This window comes from Phytophthora ramorum (assembly GCF_020800215.1).
Source record: "Phytophthora ramorum isolate Pr-102 chromosome Unknown Phyram_PR-102_s0009, whole genome shotgun sequence".
Classification (NCBI taxonomy): Eukaryota; Oomycota; class Peronosporomycetes; order Peronosporales; family Peronosporaceae; genus Phytophthora; species Phytophthora ramorum.
The window spans coordinates 891,140-915,550 of record NW_027150655.1 but is presented as its reverse complement, the minus strand read 5'-3'; the positions used below and the strand labels follow the sequence as shown (position 1 = coordinate 915,550).

At 53.5% G+C, this 24,411-nt stretch overlaps 8 protein-coding genes across 9 annotated transcripts; 6 read left to right on the top strand and 2 right to left on the bottom strand.

Annotated features, from left to right (window-relative positions):
• Positions 1-6,311: 6,311 nt before the first annotated feature.
• Positions 6,312-7,007, bottom strand: KRP23_10000 (uncharacterized protein; the record flags this gene model as incomplete). Its single annotated transcript, XM_067895629.1, has 4 exons — positions 6,312-6,456; positions 6,516-6,618; positions 6,702-6,786; positions 6,852-7,007. The coding sequence occupies 4 exons, from the start codon at positions 7,005-7,007 to the stop codon at positions 6,312-6,314; spliced, it is 489 nt and encodes a 162-aa protein (XP_067741829.1).
• Positions 7,008-7,228: 221 nt separating this feature from the next.
• Positions 7,229-9,343, top strand: KRP23_9999 (Transmembrane prolyl 4-hydroxylase; the record flags this gene model as incomplete). The annotated part of the gene is made up of 1 exon (XM_067895628.1): positions 7,229-9,343. One exon carries the CDS (start codon positions 7,229-7,231, stop codon positions 9,341-9,343), a length of 2,115 nt encoding a protein of 704 aa, XP_067741828.1.
• Positions 9,344-11,489: 2,146 nt separating this feature from the next.
• Positions 11,490-12,029, top strand: KRP23_9998 (uncharacterized protein; the record flags this gene model as incomplete). Its single annotated transcript, XM_067895627.1, has 1 exon — positions 11,490-12,029. The coding sequence occupies one exon, from the start codon at positions 11,490-11,492 to the stop codon at positions 12,027-12,029; it is 540 nt and encodes a 179-aa protein (XP_067741827.1).
• A 431-nt stretch (positions 12,030-12,460) lies between these two features.
• Positions 12,461-13,081, top strand: KRP23_9997 (uncharacterized protein; the record flags this gene model as incomplete). The annotated part of the gene is made up of 1 exon (XM_067895902.1): positions 12,461-13,081. The coding sequence occupies one exon, from the start codon at positions 12,461-12,463 to the stop codon at positions 13,079-13,081; it is 621 nt and encodes a 206-aa protein (XP_067741826.1).
• A 468-nt stretch (positions 13,082-13,549) lies between these two features.
• KRP23_9996 (uncharacterized protein) lies at positions 13,550-13,969 on the top strand (the record flags this gene model as incomplete). The annotated part of the gene is made up of 1 exon (XM_067895626.1): positions 13,550-13,969. The coding sequence occupies one exon, from the start codon at positions 13,550-13,552 to the stop codon at positions 13,967-13,969; it is 420 nt and encodes a 139-aa protein (XP_067741825.1).
• Positions 13,970-14,208: 239 nt separating this feature from the next.
• On the top strand, positions 14,209-15,278 carry KRP23_9995 (ATP synthase subunit 4, mitochondrial; the record flags this gene model as incomplete). Its single annotated transcript, XM_067895625.1, has 3 exons — positions 14,209-14,442; positions 14,517-14,641; positions 14,711-15,278. The coding sequence occupies 3 exons, from the start codon at positions 14,209-14,211 to the stop codon at positions 15,276-15,278; spliced, it is 927 nt and encodes a 308-aa protein (XP_067741824.1).
• Positions 15,279-15,740: 462 nt separating this feature from the next.
• KRP23_9994 (Transcription elongation factor 1-like protein) lies at positions 15,741-16,133 on the top strand (the record flags this gene model as incomplete). Its single annotated transcript, XM_067895623.1, has 3 exons — positions 15,741-15,853; positions 15,931-16,001; positions 16,069-16,133. The coding sequence occupies 3 exons, from the start codon at positions 15,741-15,743 to the stop codon at positions 16,131-16,133; spliced, it is 249 nt and encodes an 82-aa protein (XP_067741823.1).
• Positions 16,134-16,494: 361 nt separating this feature from the next.
• On the bottom strand, positions 16,495-24,018 carry KRP23_9993 (uncharacterized protein; the record flags this gene model as incomplete). Of its 2 annotated transcripts, XM_067895621.1 has the most annotated exons (12): positions 16,495-18,822; positions 19,786-20,952; positions 21,027-21,120; positions 21,204-21,646; positions 21,735-21,817; positions 22,538-22,634; positions 22,707-22,910; positions 22,983-23,011; positions 23,082-23,102; positions 23,174-23,207; positions 23,272-23,691; positions 23,767-24,018. In XM_067895621.1, the coding sequence occupies 12 exons, from the start codon at positions 24,016-24,018 to the stop codon at positions 16,495-16,497; spliced, it is 5,172 nt and encodes a 1,723-aa protein (XP_067741821.1). The 2 variants fall into 2 exon arrangements, with proteins under 2 accessions (XP_067741821.1, XP_067741822.1); XM_067895622.1 differs by having other exon boundaries at positions 22,983-23,102; positions 23,178-23,207.
• Between the last annotated feature and the right edge of the window lie 393 nt (positions 24,019-24,411).

The following is a 24,411-nucleotide window of genomic DNA, read 5'->3' as shown; positions in this document are numbered from 1 at the left end:
TTGTACCCACAGGTGGCGTAATCGACAGTGGCGTAATCCTTGGTGGCGTAATCGGCGTGGGTTCGGATTGGACCGGTTCGGGTTAACCGGTTCACGGTCAACAACCGATACCAAACCGGTAACCCTCCATACCCTCAATACGCCCCCTCAATGCGAAGTCCCATGAATGCCGAGAGCCGCCGTCAGCTCCGTGTGGCGTGGTCCCGCAAGCGCCTTGGTCATGATGTCCGCCAGCATCACAGAAGTCTCGCAATACTCGAGCTTCACTTCACCGCGTTTCACTTCGTCGCGGATGTGGTGGTACTTGATGTCGATGTGCTTGGCGCGGCCGTGGTTCACCGGGTTCTTGGTCATCTTGATGCACGACTGGTTGTCTTCGCGGATCATGAGCTCGGGTCCCGTCTCGTTGGCAGCCGCCAGAATCTCGCACAGCAGGCGATGGATCCACTTGCCTTCTTGGATAGCCAGACTGAGTGCGATGTACTCCGCTTCGCTCGTGGGCAGCGACACACTTGACTGCTTCGTGCTTCCCCAGCTTACAGGCGCACTCATCAGCATGAACGTGTAGCCTAAAGTGGACTTGCGGTCCGCGAGGTCGCCGGCCCAGTCCGCGTCCGAGTAGCCACGAAAATCGATCTTGTCGCCCGGCTTGAAGCAGATGACATGCGTCTTGGTGCCTTGCAGGTAGCGAAAGATGCGCTTGACCGCAACCCAGTGTTCCTCTTGGGGGTTCTCCATGAAGCGCGACACATAGCCAACGGCGTACGCGATGTCCGGGCGCGTGGCGGTCATCAGGTGCATCAGCGCACCAACAGCTTCGCGAAACGGAGCGTTCACCTTGGTCGCAGCGTCGCTTGGAACCAGTCGAGTGCTCATGTCCACCGGACTCACCACTGCCTTGCACTCGTCCATGGCGAAGCGTTTCAGGATGTCGTCCACGTAGCGACGCTGGCACATGGTCACGCTGCCGTCCGGGCCGTCCAACAGCTCAATCCCAAGAACAAACGCGCACTTGCCGCTGTCGGTCATCTCGAAGCGCGTCTTGAAGTCCGTCTTCGTGCGCGAGATCAGCTCGGGCGAACTCCCGGTAATCCGCACGTCGTCCACGTACACCAGCACGAGCACGCACTGACCGTCCACCACCTTGATGTACAGGCACGGATCGAAGGCCGATACTTGGAAGCCGATAGAGCACATGAACTTGTCGAACGTCTCGTTCCACACGCGCGAAGCTTGCTTGAGACCGTAGATGGCCTTCACCAGTTCCAGGCAGTCAAAGCCACCATCCAGTTCGACGCCTTCGGGAACCACGCAGAACACCACCTCCTTCATGACCCCGTACAGGAACGCTGTCACGACGTCGAGTTGGTCGAGGGTCCAGTCGAAGTACTTGACGATCGCGATGATCATGCGCAGCGTCACGTACTTGACCACGGGCGAGAACGTCTCCGTGTAGTCGATGCCGTACTTCTGCTTGAAGCCCTTGGCCACGAGGCGCGCCTTGTACTTCTCGATCGAGCCGTCCGCTTTGCGCTTGATCTTGAACACCCACTTGGTGCCGATGGCGCGCTGGCCGCTGGGCAACTTGGCAGCTTGAAACACACCACGCAGTCGCATCGACTTGAGCTCCGCGCGGATCGCCTTGCGCCAGTGCACCTGATCCTGACCGTTCACAGCCTCTTGGAACGTCGTCGGCTCCGATAGATCGGCTGCTGCTTCCACAGCGTTGGCACTGGCACGCCAAAACACGGGAGGCGTCGAGTCGTCGTCTTCATCTTGGTCCCCAGACTTTTCTTCTTCGTCGGGTTCAGCTCGGCGCGAGGAGGATACGTCCGGCGCACTTGCTTCTTCTAAGCCAGCTCGGTGGCGAACGGGGCGCGATCTTCTGGCAGTGGCATCGTCGCCACTCGGTCGGCTCTTGCGCTTCCCCGCCTGCTTGAAGCTGGTTTGGCGCGGTCCATCGTTGTCGTCCAGGTCCAGCGCAGCATCATCGACGTCTTCATCCGAAGTATGCGCCGAAAGTCCAAAGGCCGCCTCATCGAAGTTGACATCGCGACTGACAACCTCCTGCCCCGCCTCGATGTCATAAAGTCGATACGCCTTGGACACTTGTTCGTAGCCGAGGAACAACCCAGCGCGAGCCTTGGGGTCCCACTTGCGCCGCTTTTCCTTCGGCGTCAGGATGTACGTCTGGCATCCGAACACACACATGTGCTTCACACTTGGCTTGGACTTGTACACGATCTCGAATGGAGTCTTGTGCTCCACCTTGGGTGACGGCAGGCGGTTCTTCACGTAGATGGCCGTCATGGCCGCCTCAGCCCAGAAACACTTGTCTAACTTGGCGTGATGCAGCATGCTGCGGCCGATCGTAACGATGGTCCGGATGGCGCGTTCTGCCGTGCCGTTGGTCTGGTGCGCGTACGGAACCGTGGTTTGCTGCTCGATGCCTTCGTCTTCGTAGAAGGCCTTGAGCGAGTTGGTCGCGAACTCACGAGCTCCGTCGTGCCGCACAAACTTGACCTTCTTGCCGAACTGCGTCTGCACCTTCGTGATGTACGTCTTGATGCAGTCTTCGCTCTCCGACTTGGCACGCAGGCAGAACCCCTTCATGCATCCGCTGGCTTCGTCCACGATCAGCAGCAGATACTTGCTGCCACCCAGAGACTCTTCTTCCATGGGGCCGCAGATGTCGAAGTGGAGCAGCTCGAACGTGTCGTAGCGACGCTTGTCACGGTTGCTTGGGAACGGCTTCTGGACCATTTTGCCTTGATGACAGCCGCGGCACACGCTTGGTCCACTCGACTTGGAAGGTGCCTTCGCGTCCTTGATCATGTCGTTGTCAACCATCTTGCGAAGCACCTCCACCGGAGCGTGACCCATACGCGCGTGCAGGTCGACCGTCTTCCCACTGGTCGCCGCATTCGCCGATCGCTGAGGCGTCTGGAGCCAGTAGAGGCCATCCACGAGGTTCGCCGCCGCCACCACTTGCTTGGAGGCCTTGTGCGCAACGCGCATCTGGGTGCCGTCGAACACGACTTGGAACAGACCACTCTTGTTGATCTGTGGCACGGAGAGCAGATTCTTGCTCATGCTCGGCACGTACAGCGCGTTCTTGATCTCGATGTCGCGCTCGTCGCCGTTGGGCAGAACCACTCGTTCCACGATGGTCCCCACACCCATGATGGCCGCCTTGTTGCCGTCGGCCACCGAAAGTTCGCCCTCGTTTCGCTCAATCAAATCGGCGAACTTGGCCTTGTCGTTGCAGATGTGGTGCGTTGCGCCGCTGTCGACCGCCCACATGCCGAGCATATCCTTGCCCGTCGAAATGCCACACTCCAGTGAGACCGCGAACGCCACTCGATCATAGCCGTAGCCGTAGTCGTAGCTGGCGTCGTCGTTCCTCGACTGGGCATTGTTGGCCCCGCGTCCACGGCCATTGCCATTGCCGCCGCGTCTTGGGCCCCGATTCTCGTCCTTCTGCTTGGTCCAGCACTTGTCGATCGTGTGCCCCAATTTCCCGCAGTACGTGCACTGGCGAGACTCTCGGTCGGTGTTGAACGCCTTGGCCGCGTCCTCCGTCTTCACCGTCGCCGTCTTCTCGCCTTGCCGCTTGATGTGCTCATTCGTCAGCACCTTCACGACGTCTTGCGATCACAGCTCAGCGCTGCTCATCTCCAAGTTCAGCACGACGTTCTCGTAGCTTTTGGGGAGACTGCGCAACAGGCAGATCGCCACGTCCTCGTCCTCCATCTTGGCGCCGATGCTGCTGAGCTTGGCACTGATGTTGAGGACCTCGTTGCAGTGATGCAACACGTTCCCGCCTTCCGACATCTCCATGCTGAAGAGTTGGCGCTTCAGGTAGATGCGACCAGCCTTCTGCGAACCACCGTACAGCGTCTTCAGGCGCGTCCACGCAACCCACGCTTCCTCGCAGTCGTCGACCACATGGTGGTAGTCCGCGTCCATGTGGAGCAACATCAGTCCGAACGCGATGTTGCTCGACTTGACGTACTCGTCCTTGGGCCGCCAGTCCGTGAAGCTCGGCGTCGTCTCTCGGTTCACGACATGCCACACCGACTTGGTCAGGAACACGCCACGCATGTAGCGGTTCCACGTCGCGTAGTTGTCTCCGTTGAACTTGTCGATGGAGACCTTGGTGGAGGCGTCGTGGGCAGAGGACATGGTGCTTGGGCTCATAACCTGATGGAAGGTATGGATCTTGGACACCGAAGCTTGACGGAGCGGAGGGAGGGCAGCACTCTGGGCGAGACCGGAGCGGAGACTGGAAACCACTTGAGGGGTAGAATGAAGATTCGAAAGTGATTGATTGAGGTCTTTAGCTCGCTAGACTTCTCGCTACTCTAGACCTACTGGATATACACTACTTGATTCTTTACTGGATACTGAGTTACTTCAGCCAATGAGAGAGCGCCACGTCGAAGCCCATCTTGTACCTACAATCTTGTACCCACAGGTGGCGTAATCGACAGTGGCGTAATCCTTGGTGGCGTAATCGGCGTGGGTTCGGATTGGACCGGTTCGGGTTAACCGGTTCACGGTCAACAACCGATACCAAACCGGTAACCCTCCATACCCTTAATATTATCCTCTCCCACTTGGAATAACCCCTAAATGGAATACGCTCGCCGAGTTCCGCTGCTCGCTGAGTCTCGATGCTCGCCGAGTCCGACCGCTTCGCCGAGTTCGCCGCTTAGGTGCGAAGTTCGATTAGGTACGACGTACTTAGCTGAGCCAGAATGGGTGGTCTACCCAAAATATGAGTTTCCCTACACCACACGGGTGTACACGTCTCGTAGCCCTTTCAAGGAGTTCAGGTACTGATACTCCGTCCGCTGCGAGCTGACAAACATGGCGACCAGATGAAAGCTTCTACACCGATCCGAAATTCCACAAACAATCACTGGATAGTCGACTTGACTGAGCTTGAAAGTAGCATCTAAATGCAGAATGAAAGAGTTGGCGGTGCGATCCATCCTGGCTAGCAGGCGCTTCGTTGACACTCTGACAATGAACGGCTTTTCGTCAGATCCGTTGCCGACAAACATTTCCCCATACTCGTCCCGTTTCCAACCAAACGTGAATGCAACTGTGTCATTTTCATGGCCCGATAACTCGTTTTGGTGGATGAAGTTGGCGATATCCTTGTGCTTGTCGTGGTTCTGCAGTTTGATCTTGCCATAGTAATTCAGGAAGTTTTGCACATCGGAAATACTTGGCAGTGTCTCCATATCCACGTTGAGCTTACGCGGCATCTAGTTTCGAATACGCGAAGGTCTAAGGCCTTGAACAGCCATCTCTCGTAGATACACCTTGTGAGACTCTGTCACCTTGTTACTTTTTTCATCGCTGCTGACGCTCACATGGGTTTCATACTTGTGAATAGTTGATTCCCGCATATTGGAGCACTCCGGGAAACGGCCGCGCCACTGACACCTCCCATGAGAGCACGCCACCTTGCACGACGGCGATGAGCAGTCCAAAAGACGATAAATCATTGTGTGTGGGTCGGGAGACAGACACACGGTGCACGGGACCACGTTACACTTGCTGACTCGATACTGCTTGAACGTCTCAAGGAATGATGCTGCGTCATCTGGTGGCACATTCTCTGTCACCACGGCCCACTTCAGTGTCCTGGGCATAGGTGATGTTGGTCCAAGGCTCTGGTGCACCCGGCTTGGTCGTGATAGTGCTCCTCTTAGTTCTTGCCCTCTTGCTCTCGCTTGAAATGGGGAGGGAAGTGCTCGTCTCCATCATCCTGATTGGTTATCTGTAGATACTTAAAACCTACGTGATTGGTTCAAATTAAGGTTGTGTGGGCAACAGAAGCTTTGGGTGGCCCTTACCAGCCGTAGTGTGACTGCGTAGATCTATGTATGAAAGCTGCGCGGATAAGGTGCCAACCTTGACGTATTATGTGCGATCAGACGTTTTGTGTGAAAACTCACGCTTCCGGGTGATTATGCTATTTTCTCGTCAAATAGTATTTATTAGTAATACTATAATAGGATTATAGTATTCGCCCTAAATATTTGTAGGCAAAAAATCCGCCGGAGCGCAGCGGAGGCGCCTCCACCACCAACAAACCATGCCCATAGCGCTAGTTATACTATATGTACGTCGAATAATCCGTACAAGTGTAAAAAAAAAACTTGGATACGCGTCGTATCTTAGGGTGAAGTCCGTTAAAAGAACTCCAATGGATGAAGATTTGGACGGACAGCCCATTTACCATACTTCTGCGATACATGTGCAACGATATCTCTTTCAGTGAAGAATTCTGCTTGCTACGAGAACTGCTCTGATAGCTCGATCAAGTCCATGGCATCGTAGTCGACAAAATCCATGTGTCGTTCTTGCTCTTCTTTCCGTTCGGGTTGGTTTGTATTGCGTCCGTCGATTTCGTTGTCATATTTGTTGTCGCTGTGAGCACTTTGGGTATGTTAGGCACGAAACGAAAACTATGTTTACCTTTCCGATTTGACACGTACGTCTCGGTGGGGGAAATAGGTGGGGCGGCTTGAACACGCGGAGCTGATCGTCCTTCCTGCAGTAAAGTGAGCTGGAGGGCACGAAGGTGCGTTTCGCGCTGCTGTAAGGCTGGTTACAGAAACAAAGTACTCTGCGTTTTGGTATGCAAGACAAGCGTGCAACGAAGCAGGTGACAGAAAGGATATTGCACAGGAGATGGAGCTGTTGCAGCTTTCGCAGGGCGTGGACATCTCCTTGATAGGCGTCCACTGGGGTCAGCCTCTCGATCACCTGCAGCAATTGCATTGCTTCAGTTCTACTGACGGTCATTGTAAAGCTGCTTGATCGTCTCCTACCTCAGCCACCTTGGTCCACACTTGAAAACGATCGGCGAGAGCACCTTCCAGCGTCGCTTCATCGGCGTCAGGCACAGCCACCTCCACGTTGGAGGCGGCTTCTGAAGATGGCACTGATAGACAATCCGCTAGTGTCGGCGCATTCTCCAGCGACATGGAAGGGTGAAATTCAACGAAGCCTCTGCCCGGTCTCGTCACGGCTGAAGCATTGCCACGGCCCCGAGTGCTGGCTGTGGGTCTCCGGGACTTCATGTTCGGCGGCCGGCGGAGCAAAAGGTCGCTGCCATATTCCCAAAATTGTCCTTGGCTCGTTTCTGAACTGTGAGCAGTTTTTTTTTTTTTTCAGCCCAAGAGAGAGAGAGCACTGTTCCTTCGTGATGTCTCCAGTAACGATGGCGAAGACGAAGGACGCCGGGACCGACGCATCGGCATCCAAACCTGCGACTACGCAGCGCGGCTCCTTTTCGTCCATTCTCAAGCTTCTTTCGGTTGTCGTGGTGGCTCTCGCAGTCGGCGGCGGATGGTTCTTCCAGCAGGAAAAGTACCTGGAGGAGGTGGTGGAAGATGCACTGAGAGACACCGGACTGCTGTCTCGAATGCCGTCAAAGGTTCTCGACGCTCTGGGGCTATTGCCGGACAAGTACGAGTCGGAGATCGTCAACCTCGACGTCCGCCATTTGGTGAGTGACTTGGTCTGCAACGATTTGGACTACTCGGCCGCCCCACTCTTCGACGGCAAAACCTTCCACGTCACGGAACCCATGGAAACGCAGCAGCCCATGGCTGACGACCCCGTCTTCTTCATGCTCAACGGCGCCAACGACGGCGTCTACGTGTCGTGGAACGGTCAGTTCGAGTGCGTGGGTCAGGCGGCCGAGGTGGCGGCGGCGTGGCTGGGTGCAGACCGTGACGTCATGGTGAATGGCGTGCGGCTGTACAGTCAGATGGGTTTTCCAGTGCGCAATGAGGCGGAGCTGAAGGCAACGAAGAGCATCGTGCACGTGCTGCTGGACTTCCAGTTGTGGCAGTGGCCAGGTATCAAGAAGGGGTACAAATACGTGCTGGAGGACGGCGTGACGTTGACGACTGTGGGTATGAGTCCCAAGGTTTTCGATGTGGAGTATTTCCTGTCTCAAGATGAAGCAGACAAGGTCATCGAGCTCGGCTCCCCGTATCTTGATCGATCGAAAGTGGACGGCAGCAACTCGTCAACGGTGGTGACCAAGTCCCGCACGAGTCACACAGCGTTTTTACCCGACAACATGTTCACCAGAGAGTTTCGTGTTCGCTCCGCGAAGGTAGCTCGCCTTTCGAGTCCTTCGTTTGTCGAGCGAATGCAGCTCGTGCGCTACAACGCTGGCGAGTTTTACCGCAAGCATTTGGACACGTTTGCCTCTCGTGAGTTCTTACCTAAGGGGGCGGAGCACAAATTCGGTATGGACGCCTATAAGGAATGGGCAAACTGGGCTGCTGCCAAGCTCCGTTTACTAAGTACGACTCAAGAAATTCCTGAAGACTTTCGTGAGGGGGGGGCGCTCTTCCCAAACGCAGAAGATAACCATCGTTTCCCAAATGTGTTGGCGAAACTTTTCTACCCCGCAGCGAATATCAGCAACCTGTTCAAAGCCCTTTCAGATGAGGCGTGGTTTAAGTGGTTGGATTTAAACGTCGGGAACGACGCGCTTGGGCTCATGGACAGCCTTCTCGCTGCGGACAAACGGCCAGCGTACTTGCCGCTGCTCGTGAAAGCATGGGAAAACAAGCTCGGACTTCCGGAGTTCTATTACACGTTTCCGAAGCCCGAGGTGAATTCGGTGTCACACTTTTTCGCATGGGTGCGCTGGGCTAAAGAGCGTATCGAATTCTTGGGTACCGAAGCGCCACTTTCGGCCCGGCCTTCGGGAAAGCTGTACCCGAAGTACACTGTGCAGTTTCAAGAGGAGCTGCTGGGCTTCATCCTTGACGACTACACTCCAGGGCTGATCACACGCATCACCAATGCTGAATGGTACGACTGGATGGTCGAACACCGGGGTGAGAATCACGTTCTCTTCAAAGTGCTCAAGATGTTCCCGCAATTCGCAGAACTAACGATTAAGACATGGGAAACCCGCGTCGACGCGCCCACTCAACTGCGCTATACTCTGCCTGCTTACGTCAAGCACTTCAACCCGCAACGCTACGTTACCTTGTTCCTGTACTTGAACAACCAGACCAAGATCGGCGGCGAGACAGTATTTCCTTACTCGTTGGATCGGTACTCTGATGAGACGATTGTGCGAGACGGCATGGACGAGTGCTCCTCGGGGTTGGCTGTCCCTCCGCTTGGATTGCACGCCTCTCTTTTTTACGTGCAGTCGCCTACTGGGGATGTCGACATGATGAGCCGCCACGGAGGTTGCCCACCTCACGAGGGAACGAAGTGGGGAGCTAACTCTTTCATGTGGGACTCAGACGCCGATGAAGCAGCAGATCTCTGGACTACGAAGTAATCTACATCTAACGTGAGCAGCGTCGAGTAATTTGTTTCTCATCATACAAACGAAATCGTCTTCACAAATCCGTATTTCGGCCAGCCTACAATAATTATTTCGCTGATTCTCGTCCCGTTGGTAGACAACCCCATATCTACTCTTTTTGCAAAGCACACAGCGCTGGGAGGGGAGATTTGAACTTCCCAAGTTCTTCACTGCCACAAGGCGCATTTTCCTGAGTCGCGAGAGACATCGATTTTCCAGCAGTTCTTACAAGAGTTGTTGCTGCTTTCCTTCCTGTCAGCAATGGCAAAGTCGACGACTGATTCTGAAGTCGAGGGGGTGACGGCGTTTCCTTCACCTCGTGGGTAGCTACCGCTATGTAATCTCTCTCCAGAGTGAAAAGGTAAACATTTGGCTGGAGGACCGCTCGAGCAAGAAGTAATGGTACAATAAAGAGAACTCTTCGTTCTCGAGATTGAATCTTAAAACGCACTGTTGTGAACAACAGGCAAATAGGGTTCTCGAGTAAGGAAGACTGCGTCGCGGCTGCATACGTTTTGTTGATGCATCAGCGGCACACTGTGCGTCGGTAAGCTTTAATGTTGGCTCGAAGAATGGAGGAGCACGCTGACTTTAATATTTTCGAGCACGCAGTGTTTCAAGCAATGCCTGGATTGTTCACTAGGGGAAATCAACGAGAAAACTGACGCCGGGAAAGAGCGGCAAGTTGAAAATGGAGTTGGGTTTCAAGATCCGCCTTCTCTGTTCGGCGCGCAACATCAAATACGAATTTGAGCTCCAGCCAGTTGCTGTCGAGCGGATTGACATTCTGGAGTCGAAGTTGAAAGACCAGCAAGAGGAGCTGGAGAGACTTCGCCGTAAGATTGACGGAGGTGGTGAGAGCGTCAGTGCGTATGTCGAGAGTCTTGGGAAATATAAGCCCTAAAAAATATCGGGGCCTGAATGAGAGCGACGTCTCTAAAGTGTAATGGAAGAATGTGTCCTTCGATGATTTTGCGCTAAGCGAAGACAAGAAATCGATTAAGATTCTGCGTCCAGGTCTGTATGCTGTCGGGGTTGTTGTGAACCACGTTTCGAGCTCAAATGGTGCTGTCGGGTGTATTTTGCTGCGAAAGAATGATGTTCTAATTCAACGCGCAGCTAAAGGTGGTGCCCTCCATGCTGGAATTCAGCGTATCGGACCCTTTGGAGAGAATTGTTCCTCTTGCGCGACTAGCACCTCCACTGTGTGCATCGTTCAAGTTCAGGAGGAAGAGGAGATCGGCGTTGCCTGCGAGTCTACCTCGCCAATTCCAAGCGTGTCTTCGTACATGACGCTGGTGCGGGTCGGCGCTTGAGTGGCTGAGTCTACTTATGATGATTCCGACGCTGCTACATGTATGAGAAAACGAAGGCTCAGCATTTGTGTTTTGCTTAACTTTTCATTCTGTGGCGTGTTACCATTCGCCGATTGTCTTGTCCATGGTTTCGACTCGGTTCTCGGTAACCGAAAGCTTTGCTGGACACACAACGAGCGTGTCCACCTAAAACAACATCTGGGCAATCAAACCCGGTCATTCACTGAAATCGTGCTGCTACCAGCTTTGTAAATCCATCACCATCACGCAGCTGGAAGTCTAACCTCGAGCTTTCGGTGCTCGGTGCAAGACGCTCCACCACGTGCCAGCAATTGCTGTGGCAAACGCTGGTGATGGCCATCCAGCTCGATACGAGGGGCATCCCAGCAGGCCGAGGCACGTCAACTCGGATCTCCACGTACAGGTGAGGCGAACCTGCTGGTTGTGCTTGACAGATCCCATTGTCGACTAACTTTTACAGATCGTGATGCTAGTTTTCTACATGTGTGCGGTACGAAATAGTCACTGCCTGAGACTTTCGCTGATCGCCAACACGTTGAGCTCCGTTGCCCATATCGTCAATGAAAACAGATAGTGTACCAGTCAATGGCCACAACACCTGCTCACGCAGAACATGGATCGGATACTTGATGAACGCGTACCAGGTTGGACTCGTGCCAGAACTGTCAAGGACACCACCCTGTCCTCGGAATCCAAGTAACCTTTCGCATTGCAGCCTCACTCACTTTCCAATCGACCTCGTTCCCAACACCCACCAACCAACTTAAGACTCTCCACTCACCATGAAGGTGTTCTCGATCCTCGCTATGGCTGCTGCTCTCGTCGCTCTGACCTCGACGGTCGAAGCTCAACGTCTCCTCCGTTCGGAAGCTTCGACCACTTCGGACTCCACCGTCAGCACGGACTTTGCGGCGCTCAGCTCCGGTTCGGGCTTCACCCCGGGAAACGTCGCGGCGGGGAGTAGCTTTGGTGCTCTTGACCACGAAGGTTCAACGTCGGGCAACCGCCCTGCGGGCTCCATGCACGGTGGTCGTGGTTTCGGGGGCTCAGGCCATGGGATGCACAACGTCGGCTCTGGTGAGGGCTTCCACCCCATTGGCAGCGGCTCTTTTGATGGTCACATCGGTGGCGGCCACGGCCACCAGGGAGGTGGTTCGTTCTCGGGCGGCAACTTCGCAGGCTCCTTCGGCGGCCACGGCGGCGTTGGTGGCTCTCATTTCGGCGGTGGCTCGTTCAGCGGCAACGTGCCGTCCATCGGCTCGGGTGAGGCACCGACGGAAGGCTCGGGTGACGCCCCTGCTGCTGCTTCCGCTTCGGCGTAAGCGTAGCCACTTACCAAGTGGCGAGAGTGCGTTAACGAATCCATGTATCAAGCTCGAGAAGAAGAGCTCAAGTGTATGTGTGCTGTTTTAGTTAGATCAAAGGTTGAGTGGCTGCACTGACGATGCAAAATATACCATAGCCGTTCCCACAAACACGACTTGTATCTCTTTCTCGATTTCTTGTCGCAGCACTTCAACCGTTTGTCGATTGCACACAATCAACTCGAAGTATGATGCTGAAGATTGTCTGTGTGCTGCTTGGTGTGAGAGCACCAGTACTTCGGGGGGAAATCGACGCGAACGATTACGTAGATCGATTGAAGGTCGGGATTTTAAGGAGAAAGGAAACGCCATTTTAGCGTCGGTTGAAATGACAAATTTCAACCGACGCTAAAACGCCCGCAATGTAGATATACCGCTGCTGCCAATTAATGAATCTACTTACGAGATGGAGCTCAGGGGCGCTTCCGTCAGAGACCAGGAATCTGATCAAACACTCGCGACGCCTCGTTTCCACGGATTCACTACGGAACACGTTTGGTGGTTCACCAGAAGGTGGCACAGCCGTGTACGTGTTGGCAGAGGTTCCTGTCTTCGACTTCGAGCACTACGTTGGTGTCGACAACAGTATGATCAACAGTAGTGAGCCGCATCAAGCAGTCGCTCGTCGTCTCAGAGACCATCCCGAAGTCGACGAAAAGCTTATCCGTATTGCCAACGCGGAGCGTGGCCTTCACGACTCAGTACCCACACCGTTCGTCATGCTGGAAAACTCGGCGGAGACGGGAAGACACAAATGGCGTTCAATCTCCAAGCCTGTGGAGTATGTGACGTGTTTTACATCGTGTGCGGCGCATCGAACAAGGACCAATCGGTATACAAACCTTATCCGAAGCGGTCGTGCGCTTTCCATGTGTGCTGAGGAAGATGCAATGGATACGAAATTCGGAAGCCTTGAAGACTTCGACCACATTTGCCCCGATATGGTTGTGTACTCTTTTCTCGCCGCAGCTTCTGTGCAGCAAATTCAGCTTGGCCGACGAGTACAATAACCCGATCGACGCTCATTTCGCCCGCCTCATGCCATTGAAACCCTTCGAGCTGGGAGTCGATTCATCGGACACGTTTTGGCCCAAGCGAGAATTTTGGCTGCGTCAGTGCGCATGCACGTATGCTCTCCCAGGAACAGACTTGCTGCTGCATGTTGATTTGACGGCCGGCAATGCATTTCGACCGCTGCAGCATCCTCTGCATAACATAAATCAGCCGAACATGCTGCAACTGATGCAGTTCGACATGGCATTAGAAGCGCTGACCACAGCTGCTATTGTATTGGCAAGACGCCACGGAGGCGTTCATGGAGCAGGTTTTGCAGCACCTTTGGGGTGTTGCTGTTCGAGCTGGGCATGGTAGCGGAGCCCGAGGGGTTTCAGCTTCCGTTGGGACTTGCAGATTCCACAGCCAGTAAGCTTACCGTGCCGTTCCTGTCACCTCCGAACGTGGTGTGATCGGAGTGGTTTATGACGGACTGGGAAACCACCTCCGCGAACTTTGCCAGCCTGAGCTTTTCCGCTGCCGCTGACGCAGACTCCGACCGCATCGATTTCTGCATGTCTTCCGGTGCCATTTCTGGCGTGTGCAGCTATGCGTTTGACCTGACAGAGGTCGAGGAAGTGGTGTGTCGTATTTCGGGCGGTTCGTCGATCCACTTGGTTGTAGCAGATCTAACGGAGGGGGCGATATTGAAAACGACAACTAAAAAGTCCGACTCTGGCGAGGGTGTTCGGTTCGCCGCCTTGTACCTCGTCTCGAAAGGGTCAAACTTGAACCTACTCGAAGCGTCTGGTCCAAGTGGCAGTTCTGGTGCTGCCGGCGCGGACAAGTTGGTCATCGTGATCGAGCTGGCGGAGGCCGCGGTGTGGTATTATCTCCCCTTCTAGTCGTCACTGAAAGACAAAGTCGCGTGTTGCAGGAATCCCGCAATTTGCAATTTGCCTTTTTTCTGATCACTGAGCCACTCGTTACGTTGCATGTCCGGTGCGCAACATAATATGGCATCTCACGCACCTTAAACGGCTTAAGTCGCGCGAAGGGGGTGGCTATCGACCGCACAATTCTGGTCGAAGGGCGGCCACTTTCCACTAGAAGAAGCCTCGTCCCCAGCCGCTCTCTGTTGACCATGCTCGGCCGTATCGCTCTCCGCCAGGCGGCGCTCACCTCGTCCAAGCTGACGTCAGCCAAGCTCCTGCGCCCCATGGGCCTGCACACCTCGGGCGTGGCCCGTAAGCAGGAGGAGGCCTCGGAAGAGATCGCTGTCCCCACGCAAGGTCTGCTGGACCAGGCCGGCCTCACGGACTGGAAGATCTCGGCCCCGATTATCGGCGCTCTGTCCATCCCGGCCATTTCCAACCACGTACGGGGACCTGTTGTCACGGGGAAGAGTGCGACGAACTTACCCAAATTCGTGATTTGTGCCTCTTTGAACAGTTCTACGTGCTGAACGAGGAGTCGCAGCTGGCCTGCTGCTTCCTGCTCTTCTGCTCGGCCTCGTACAAGTTCGGCGGCGAGATGATCGCCTCGTACTTTGACGAGCGTGCTGCTGCCATCCTGGGGTCGGTTTTTGCAGGATCAGGGCACGTTAGGGGAGCCGAGATTTTGACTTTTTGTGCTGTGTGTAATAGGGAGCACAATGCCGTCGAAGACGCCAACCTGGACCTGGCTAAGGAGACCCTGGAGACCCACAAGGCCATGCTCAACATCCACGAGGACATCGCTGCCGTGGCCGAGGCCCACAAGGAGGCCGTCGCCCTCATGTGCGAGGTGCAGGCCTACAAGCTGCGCCACAAGACGCGCGACACGTTCGTGAAGAACCTCGAGTCCATCCGTGAGATTGAGGCCAGCTACAACCTGGAGCTGCAGAAGAGCATGGTGGCATCGGCTACCAGCAAGGTGCGCGCCGTCGTGCAGAAGGGTGACAAGAAGCTCAGGGACGCGGCCTTCAAGCACGCCCTGGACATCCTGGGCAACGCCAACATGGACGACACCAAGGAGGACGACGTGGCCGCTCTCTTCACCAAGGAGCTGCGCGCCTACGCCTCGGACCTGGAGGCCAAGCAGGGCCAGGTGGTCAAGCTCACGGAGGCCGAGCAAAGCGAACTCCAGGCCGACCTCGACGCTTACATGAAGCGTTTCGACCTCGAGAGCGCCGACTTCAAGGCCCCCAAGGAGGTCAAGCTCGAGCTCATGTAAGCTGCCGTTGACTGAGCTGTCGTACGGGACCGTACGTCCAGTGCAATGCAGGTGAAGCGAAATGCGTGCAAGTTAGCAAGAGCCAACCAGGGATGCAGAAGCCTGGCCCAAAGCCACTAGGCAGTTTAAAAATGAATGGATCATCCATCTACTTGAGAGAATACAGTACACTCGTCAAAGAGGACATCGACTGACGAAGCGAAGTCCACCATGATCACTTAGCTCTCATGTATCATGTCTCAGGATACCTGCTCTTTTCGGCTCCAACATATTCCTGCAGGGTATAGCTTTCCATAGGTTCAACATTCCTTGTAAAGAGGAATCCCCTCTCTTGAACAAGAACTAACAGTACACGTGCCGTTGTTGGTGGGAATTGTGTCATTTTTGAATTCTTCATCGAGGGACGCAAGGCCGACACAGGAGTGACAGCAGGGGGAGAGCAGCAGAGCCAGCGACAGAGCCATGGGCCGAAGGAAGAAATCGACCAAGAAGATCCAGACGCGCAAGAAGCAAGTGGTCTCCACCGTGTTCAAGTGCCCCTTCTGCTCGCACGACGAGGCTGTGGAGTGCAAAATGTGCGTGCACCGCCCATTCGACTCCCCCACAGTAATTCCTGACTGACGTATAATTCTATACTGATGCATGTGTGCAGGGACCGCGAACGCAACATCGGCCACTTGTCCTGCCGTGTGTGCACCGAAAGCTTCCAGACGCCCATCCATTGTACGTCTGTCGCTGCAGGATGAATCACCTGCTGGAGCTGATGAAGATTATCTACTACTTTGTGTAGATTTGAGCGCACCAATCGACGTGTACACGGACTGGATCGATGAGTGTGAGGCGCTGAATGCATAGACACAGGATGCAGTAGCTCACCGTCCAGGGGCCAGACAGGTTTCTCCACTACAGAGTGTCAAAGACCCCCTTACGAAGGGGAGGGAACAGCCGACGACCAGATATGAATAGGGTCAGCAGATTAGCCGCAGCGAACCCTGCAAGCCGGCCACCCTGTCACTGGCTGCCTGTACGCGATGGGTGAGTCTGGTGTGCGAGGCCCGAGTCATGTTTGATGCTCCGAGGTCAACGCAACGTGATTGAACTTTAGGTAAATAGACAGGATGGGCTGAGGCAGACTGATGACTGTGTTTCTGAGAATAACTGTCCTTGTTTTCCTCTGAAAGAATTGGTTAGCTGCTGAGCGCGGCTTATGGGATGCCTAGGTATTTTTCTGCTGGGCAGCCATCGCTTTCTTCTTCCTCTCCTTCTTCTCGCGGCGTCGTGTTTCCTCGGTTTCTCGGTGACGCTTACGCTCATCCAATTTGCGTATCCGAGCGGCCAGCAGCTCGCGGCGGCGATCGAATTCGTGCGGGTCGTTGCCACTTTCGGCTAGTTTGTCCAGCTTGCGCTGCTGTTTTGCGATGGCGAGCTCTTCCTCCACGTCTCGAAGCTTTTCGGCTTTGCGCTGCTCGCGTGCAGCCTCGGACTTCGCCTGCTTCTCTTGAAGAGTACCCTCTTGCTCCGCCAGTTTGCGTCTGGTGTATTCGTCTGGATCCTCTTGCCACAGACGTTCGAGCTCGGCTTCCCCATCAACACGTTGCTGGTCCTGCAAAAGACGTTGGGCCTCGCGTTGAGCTGCCTGACGTCGACCCTCAACACGTTGTAGTGCAATCGTACGAAGCTCGTCCTCCTGCTGCATGCGAAGACTCAAGTGCAGAACGCATGCGTTGAAGATAAAGTCTCGACAGAGAGCTGAGAAGGCTGCAAACTCCAGTGGTGGCCTCTCCGCGTCTTCATCCTGTGCGATATCGTTCTCAAAGAGCTCAGGTGCAATATATCCGAGCAGGAAGTCAAACACAAATTCGTCCCGGAAGTATACCAGCCGTTGGCGATGAGTATCAGGAAGCAACTTCCACAGCTCGGCAAAGACAGCACGGAGGCTTACCCGCAACTCTTCTGGACCTTGCTGTCGCCTGCGGTGCTTGCTGCGTAGCTCCTCCATTCGGGCTGCCTCTGCAAACTGGTGCTTTTCAAAGAGCACCTCAAGTGCTGCAGTGAAATCGCGTCCGTCTTGTAGATATCGTGCCAACGCAGTCATATCCTCATCGGATTGTGCACGCATCATGACTGTGTCGTCCCAGAAAACGATTTTCCCCATGGGCACGTAGTTTGCCCACCATGTCGGAAATCGCTGGTACAAGTTGACAGGGTGAACGCTGTCCACTCTATCGTCGTCAGTGATAAACTCCGTCTCGATACTAGCAGATTTGGTCTCAACCCTCGCTTCGCCCATATCTACTGGTTTCGCTGCTTGCTCACGAGTAACGACAGCATGGATCAAGAGGTAATTTTTGTTGGACACGATCGAGTGAGTGAACGTAAAGCGCTCGTCTCTCTGTGCTGCGCTACCCATAAAGGTAGGGCATGCTGTTCCATCAAGTGGCATATTGTCAAAGTCTGGCTCAACCCATGCTGCCAGTGGACCAACAGTAACGTTGCGAATAGATAATTTAGTCTCGTGGTCTTGTAGCAGCGTTTCGAGCCCGACGCGCATCCCACCGCTCAACACAATAACGTCTCGGCCGCGGTGTTTTGCTTTCCATCGGAAGAGCAGATTTAGCAGTTGCTCTAGCTGTCGACGGCATGAAACCCAATGCTGAGAAATCGTCTGACGATCGTATAGTTTCCAGCGGCCTGTAGCCTCTTCTTGAACAGGGTCAGCACCACCAGACAAAGTTGCCTCCTCGCGCATCGCGTCTACATGCTTTGCGTCTGTGAGGATCAGTGGAAGCTCCAAGCAAAGAACGAAGACCATCACCGCCTTCTTTTTTAGTGCCTTTTCCAGCTGCATCCACTGCTTTTCACCGATGACCGCGCGCTCATGTGGCGTGAGGGGGGTTAAGAGTCGATTATTGCAGGTAACAACGTCATTCCGAGGCGTATTCCGCATATCACACACGAAAATGCCCACTTCACCGTTATGAATGAATTGAGCAGTGTCAATACACTTGCTAGCGTTATCCACATCTCCCATACCTGCTTCTGCCTCCTTCTGAGTTTGATTTCTCTCTTCAGATTTTTTCAAATGTTCCTCAGTCATAGACTTCGGCACATTTATACCTTCAGAATGTTTTTTCTTGTCTTCAGGTTGCCCAGGCCTATTTTCTTCGGACGGATTTGGTAACAGGATATTGCCAGCCTCAGTGTTAGGCGATGAGTCTGTGGTAACATCAGCTACCACTTCGGGGTCTTGCTGCATCAGCGAGAGCTGATAGTCAGCGACGATGGCTTTCGCTTCACCCAGTACAATACGTGCAGCTTCAGTGAAAAGCGCTTCGTGGTTGCGAAAGAACGGTGCAACGTCGGCTTGAGAGCGTAGGAACCAGTTACTCGTGTGTGCTAGCGTTTCACGCACGTTCGGTACGTTCCAACACAAATGATAGCGCTGTTGCAGACGCTGCCTTACTTTCCGACGCAATGAGGCCAGGAAGAGTTCCGCTTCGCCACCTTCTGCAGCCGTCCCTTGGACATTTAGCTCACGGCGAACCTACTCGAAACACTCGAATGCAGCCTCATGCATCGGCACCTGGCCACCCAGATGTAAAATCATATCGAAACCACACCAGGACACTTGGACGCGCTTTCTAATCGCTGCCCACAAACTGTCAGTAGATTCGTCCATTTGCTCGGGGAAATTGGAGCTGACAGCTAAAGCGTTGAGTATCGTAGAAGAGCTCGGAGGTGTATGAAAGCTGCCACGGCGACTCTGAGAGTTTGCGATACCTTCAAAACGGTAGACATAGCGACGTTCCGGAACCAGTGCTAAAATATGAAACACACATGGATGGTAGCGCTTCAAATCTTGTGCTACACGTACGTCTTCGTTTGCAAGAATATCCGTCACGACGCATACAACGTGGGCATCTGCGTTAATTTCCAGTAGAATGGGCACAGAAAAATACTTTTTAATCGGATCACCAGGATCACCTTCAGCTAGAGGTTCTTCAGCTCCTTCTTTTGATGCTTCACCAAGAACCATTCTCCCAATAACAGGACCAATAACAGCTTTGGGCATGGCCAACCACGCTGGGAAAAAACGAAGGGTCTCATCAAAGAAGCCTCGGCGATAATCTGTGACGAAGCGGTAGCTCGCAAACGTTTTGCAGCATGCTTTTGTGCGACTTGCTTCAGCACTGCTTGTGGGTTGCTTCTCACGACCAACCGCTGACAAGTTAGAAGCAGTTGTAGTCACAGGAGTATTGGAAGTGTTCGTTATACTCCGATAGGAAAATCGTTTCGAGAAATGGCCCTTCGATATTGCTGCACTTTTTACTAAGCCGGGTACTGCACCCTTGACTTTCTTGTGCTCTCGATGGAGCAATTCACGGCATTCGCTGATAGAACCGATGCATGTTAGCGTGAGTTTTTCGCTAAGTTTTTCGTCTCTGACCTCGAACGTGATGGAGCTACCATTCGTGCGACTGCATATCACTGAAATTTCTCGACGAACTCGGTCAACGATTTTCCATGCGAAAAGTTTCTCGAACAACTTTACAACCTCGGATCGTAGTGCTGGAAACAACTTTGACCCACCCCACTCCATGAGGTCCCCCGAGACGACCAGAACTAGCTGCTGGACCGAGTTCTTAGGTCTCGCCGGTGTCGCCCCCGTGCTCCCAGCCTCAGATGCGGTATTAGAGTTCTCCAGAGCTTCGTCAATGATCTTCCAGGAGGCAGCAGAGAACAGGCTGATAGTTGGTGCATTACTTGCTTCGCCTGAGGTTTGAGCGGCCATTTTAGATGCGCTCCCTTCGGTTTCCACGGCATTGCAATATGCATGTACTTCATGATTGACATTCGCAACAACTATTCGGTTAATTCCAAATGTGGTGGAAAATGCAGTTTTGTTGCCGCTGCTCTTGGTATCATATTTTAATTCCCGTTCAGCGAGATCGACCCAAAGCTGATTTTGATATAGCTGCCATAATTCGAACGCGAGCCCCCTCAATATTGCCACCACACTTCCAAGTGCTGCATCAGATATTTCGTTGCGGTCGTCTGCACCAAGAATACGGAGCAAATTATTTCGGCTGAAGTAGAGGTCAGAGCCTTCATTGAGCAGCATGAGATTACTACAGTATCGCAGTAGTCGTTTCATGGGCGGGACACCCCATGAAACGCGGTAGGCTTCCTGCATCCGGTGGCGCAGTTCAGCTCGTAGCTTCTGAAACTCTTCAGTATCCTCGTTGTGTTGGCTGCTCTCCACTAGCCCAGCTAGACGAACTATCAATTTGGCAAGCTCCTCGTTGGTGAATGCACGGCTCATATCCACCTGACCGCCGAGGTGAAGCAGCAACTGAGGACTTGATAGCGGTTCAGAAAGATATTCATCTTCGATACTGTGCCAGGGGTTAAAATTTTGCTGCTCTTCGTCATCACGATCACCGAGTGGGTCACCGTTACGGTGACTTATATCTCCAGCTAGCTGGGCGGTGAAAGAACTCATTCCGTTGGCTAGAATTCGGGGCCATTGCGAGGTCTCCAGTGAATCGGTACGCTCGGTGGTCAAGAAATCCGCCATCGAATTACAATTTACAACAAGCCATTCCGAGGTCAGTGATACCCATGGAGGAGTTAGGACGTAACCCAACACTGTGTCTTTACTCTCCATTAAGCCCTGAACACACCGCCCACATCATAGTCGCCAGTCAAATATCATCTTCTCTTAGTTTAAAAACTTGTTTACCTTACCTCAAAATGTATAGAGTAGCGAGTACCCGGCTGAAGACCTTCAATTTTGAGAATCGTTGGTGTGAACGCGTCTACCTTCGCTTGCATCGAGTAACTATGTCACCATCAAATACGTTATATAAGTCAGGGCTCGACGTCAATAGCATGGTACTTATATAGCTATCTAAATTTGCCTACCTGTGTGCTGTTGCAGAGTCAGTGAGATGACAAACCAGATTCAGTACGGCTCGATCAAGTTCGACGAGAATTCTCGCGGTCCGAGGTGTAATTCGACCGAGTATAGGACCAAGGATCAACCGAGCTTCGCTGTAATTCTGGATGTAGAACTTCGCGTCACTTGAAGCACCGAGTGGGTGTGGTACTATCTCGAGTACGCAATACTGTTGAGACTTTGTTGCTCCCATCGGTATCTCTCGCTTAATCGAATAGCAGGTAGCCAGATCATCATCACTAATACTTGGTGGGGCAGTAACGGCTTGATCTTGCCATGCAAATGACTTCGACTTGGAAATAGGTCCCACGACAACTTGATTAAACGAAAGCTGCGTCGCATTATCGGTGATTGTAGTTCGTGCTGCGTATCCTCCGCTGCAAACATATATAACTTGACATTTTGGATTCTAGACGCAACAAAACCACGACAGTTTAGATCAACCCACGCCATCACAAAATATTGATAGCATCCATGAAAGTTAAGCACACTGGTACCTTCTGGAGCTTGCAAAAGATCAAGTGAAGTAATCGTGCTTGCTCTTTTGGATACAAATTCCAAGAGCTGCTTCCCACTCCAGCTAGATAAGAGCAACTCGTCGCATCAGCTTCCCTTTGTCCACTTCGATTCCATATTTGCCTCATTTCGCCTCTTTCTCCGCGTTCAGAGAGCAAAGGAAGGTCACACATAATCACGAGAGTGTTTGGCCCAGTCTGTGGACTCAGCCAAAACTCCAACGTTTTCCATTGAATAGCGGACAGCAGCGTTTCTGGTAGCTGCACGAAGGATGATAACTCGGCGCTATTAAGTATTTCTTCGAGTGTGTCAATCATCAGCACTGCCACACCATCTTGTAGACGACACAAATACTTCTCAGGAGGCAAACTGCTGTGCGATCGTAAATCACCTACTTGTTCGTATTCCGCCAAAGTAAGTTGGACCATTTTCAGGAATGATACAGGAATGTCCTCTTTCCTAAGAAGTGCTCGTAATACACCAATACCTGGAAACCAATGCGCACCGCGTGCAAGAAGCTGTTGACTTTTGTGTGTGTTCCAGTGGTGACGTACGCACTGTCGTACCGTATTCTGTAGTCGCTCGATATCATCTGGCTGCCCCTCCTGATTGAAGAGGGTATACGTTCGCTCAAGGTCATGTGCCAACGCAGCAATGCATCCTAAATGCACGGTCGCATCCGCTTGAAGTGTACCGACTAATGGTAGTATGTTGCCCGATACGTTCTCGATGTAAGAAGGAGATGTCCTGGCTTCAGCATCACTTGGATAATTGTTTGCTGTACCGTCCAAATAGCGGTCCTCGGATACAATCACCAGTCTAAAGGCAGGGAGATGTTCACGAGGTGTCTGTAGAACTCCGGTTTCTTTCTTCAATAGTCCCTAGAAAATCCTCAACAGAAAAAAGCATCAGTGAAGTCACTGACTACGCCTACAATTTGAGAGCAGTATTACCCGGTACGACAAGTCGTACGTGCGCCCTGGTGTAAGTTCTGTCATCACAAAGATCGCTGGGCGGTATGCTTTGACGAGCTGGGCGACGCAAATTTCTTCCAAAGTGAGACGATCGATGGCCACGCAAGCCACTTCAGCGTCCCCGTCGCACTCAATTAGGACACGAGCGGAGCGAGGCGACACGCATCCTATCACAGGACCGAGCTACAAAGCATCCATAAGATATAGACTTAGTTCGTTCACTCAACGTCCGAAGAAGTTGGTTAGGCAACGTACGATTTGGCAAACTGCATGCAGCTGTTGAACTGGTACGAGTTGCGCTTGGAACGGGGAGGACGATGATGGAAATTCTTTCAAATGTGCAGGAACTCGTACAGTAAACATCATCTTCCCTTCCTGCGTTGTAAGCACACACAAAAGGAAATGAGTGAAACGTTCACCACGTCTTTAGTGCTTCGCAAACGTACCCACCTCCAGCACGCCAGCCTCCGCTGCCGATACCTGTGTAACGTGGCAGCGAATAATGTCAGAATTAGTAGCATCCCAATATTATCGTGTTGCGAACCTTGCCAGCCATCGGACCCGCCAGAACTCCAACACCCTCCGCCTGCTCATCCAACGAACCAAAATGCACGTCGTTATAGCGACGAAATAACTCCACATTCAAGCTCCGCCTGCGTTCCTCCAGTGCCTCCTTCATCTTCCGCACTGCATCACACACAGAAAACAGACAGCTGACCCTCTCCAGTAGCTCCTTGGGCCTCGGGTGAAAGACGAACCACTTCAAGAACATGGCAAGCGTCATTTTGTCTCCGTCTTCCAGCTCCACAAAGTCAAACGCCTCGTAGGCGACGGCCATGGCGTCCATCTCCGTCATCTCTTCCTCTTCCTTAATCAGTCCGAGCCTCAGGAGCCCGTTGCAGCACGTGCTGATCACGAGCGCCAGCTCTGCCTCCACGATGTCGTCCTCCGTGTCCAGATCCACCTATGAGAACACGAAGCGCGCCTTGTCCGCCAGTGCGCCCTGTGCCAGCAGCGCTGCAGTCGTGAGCAGCGTCACGAGGTCCACGCGCGGCGACGAGATGTTCCTTGTAGAGAGGGATTTCCTGCACTGGAACGTATCGAAGAGGAAGGTCACGTGCTGGTCCAGCGCCGGGAACTCGAGCACGCACTGCAGCTCGCGCCGGGAGAGTGCCATGCCGCCCTCCACGCCCTCCATGTTCACCCACGTGCGGTACACGCGCAACATGCGCTCCAACCGCGGCAGTGCCAGCAGCGCGTTCAGCGCGCGCGCGCGATCCACCTCTTCCATGAGCGGGATCCAAGAGTGATGGTCCGGAGAGTTGAAGTGCGACTTGTCGGGCTCAATGTGCGCCACACCATGAGGGCGGACTTGCCATGTCGGACCAAATGGGTTCAAGAAAAGCTGATGGCAACGTCGGAATGCCTTTCGGCGTTTGCCTCGGCCCAGGAGTGCCTTCGTCTTGGTGCTCTGCAGGACTTGGAATTAAGGGTGTTGCTCGTGCATGCACTCTCTCGGATGTGAGGCGCTGTCGCCTCGAGCAAGAGCCGATTACTCCTCCAGAGTTTTTTTTCTCACGACCACGTTTGCGAGACCTCAAAGTCCTGCCGTGCTCTACGCGCGCCATGCCCACCCTGGCAGGCAGCTTACGCCTCAAAGCTACAATAGCTAGCCTTCCTTTTT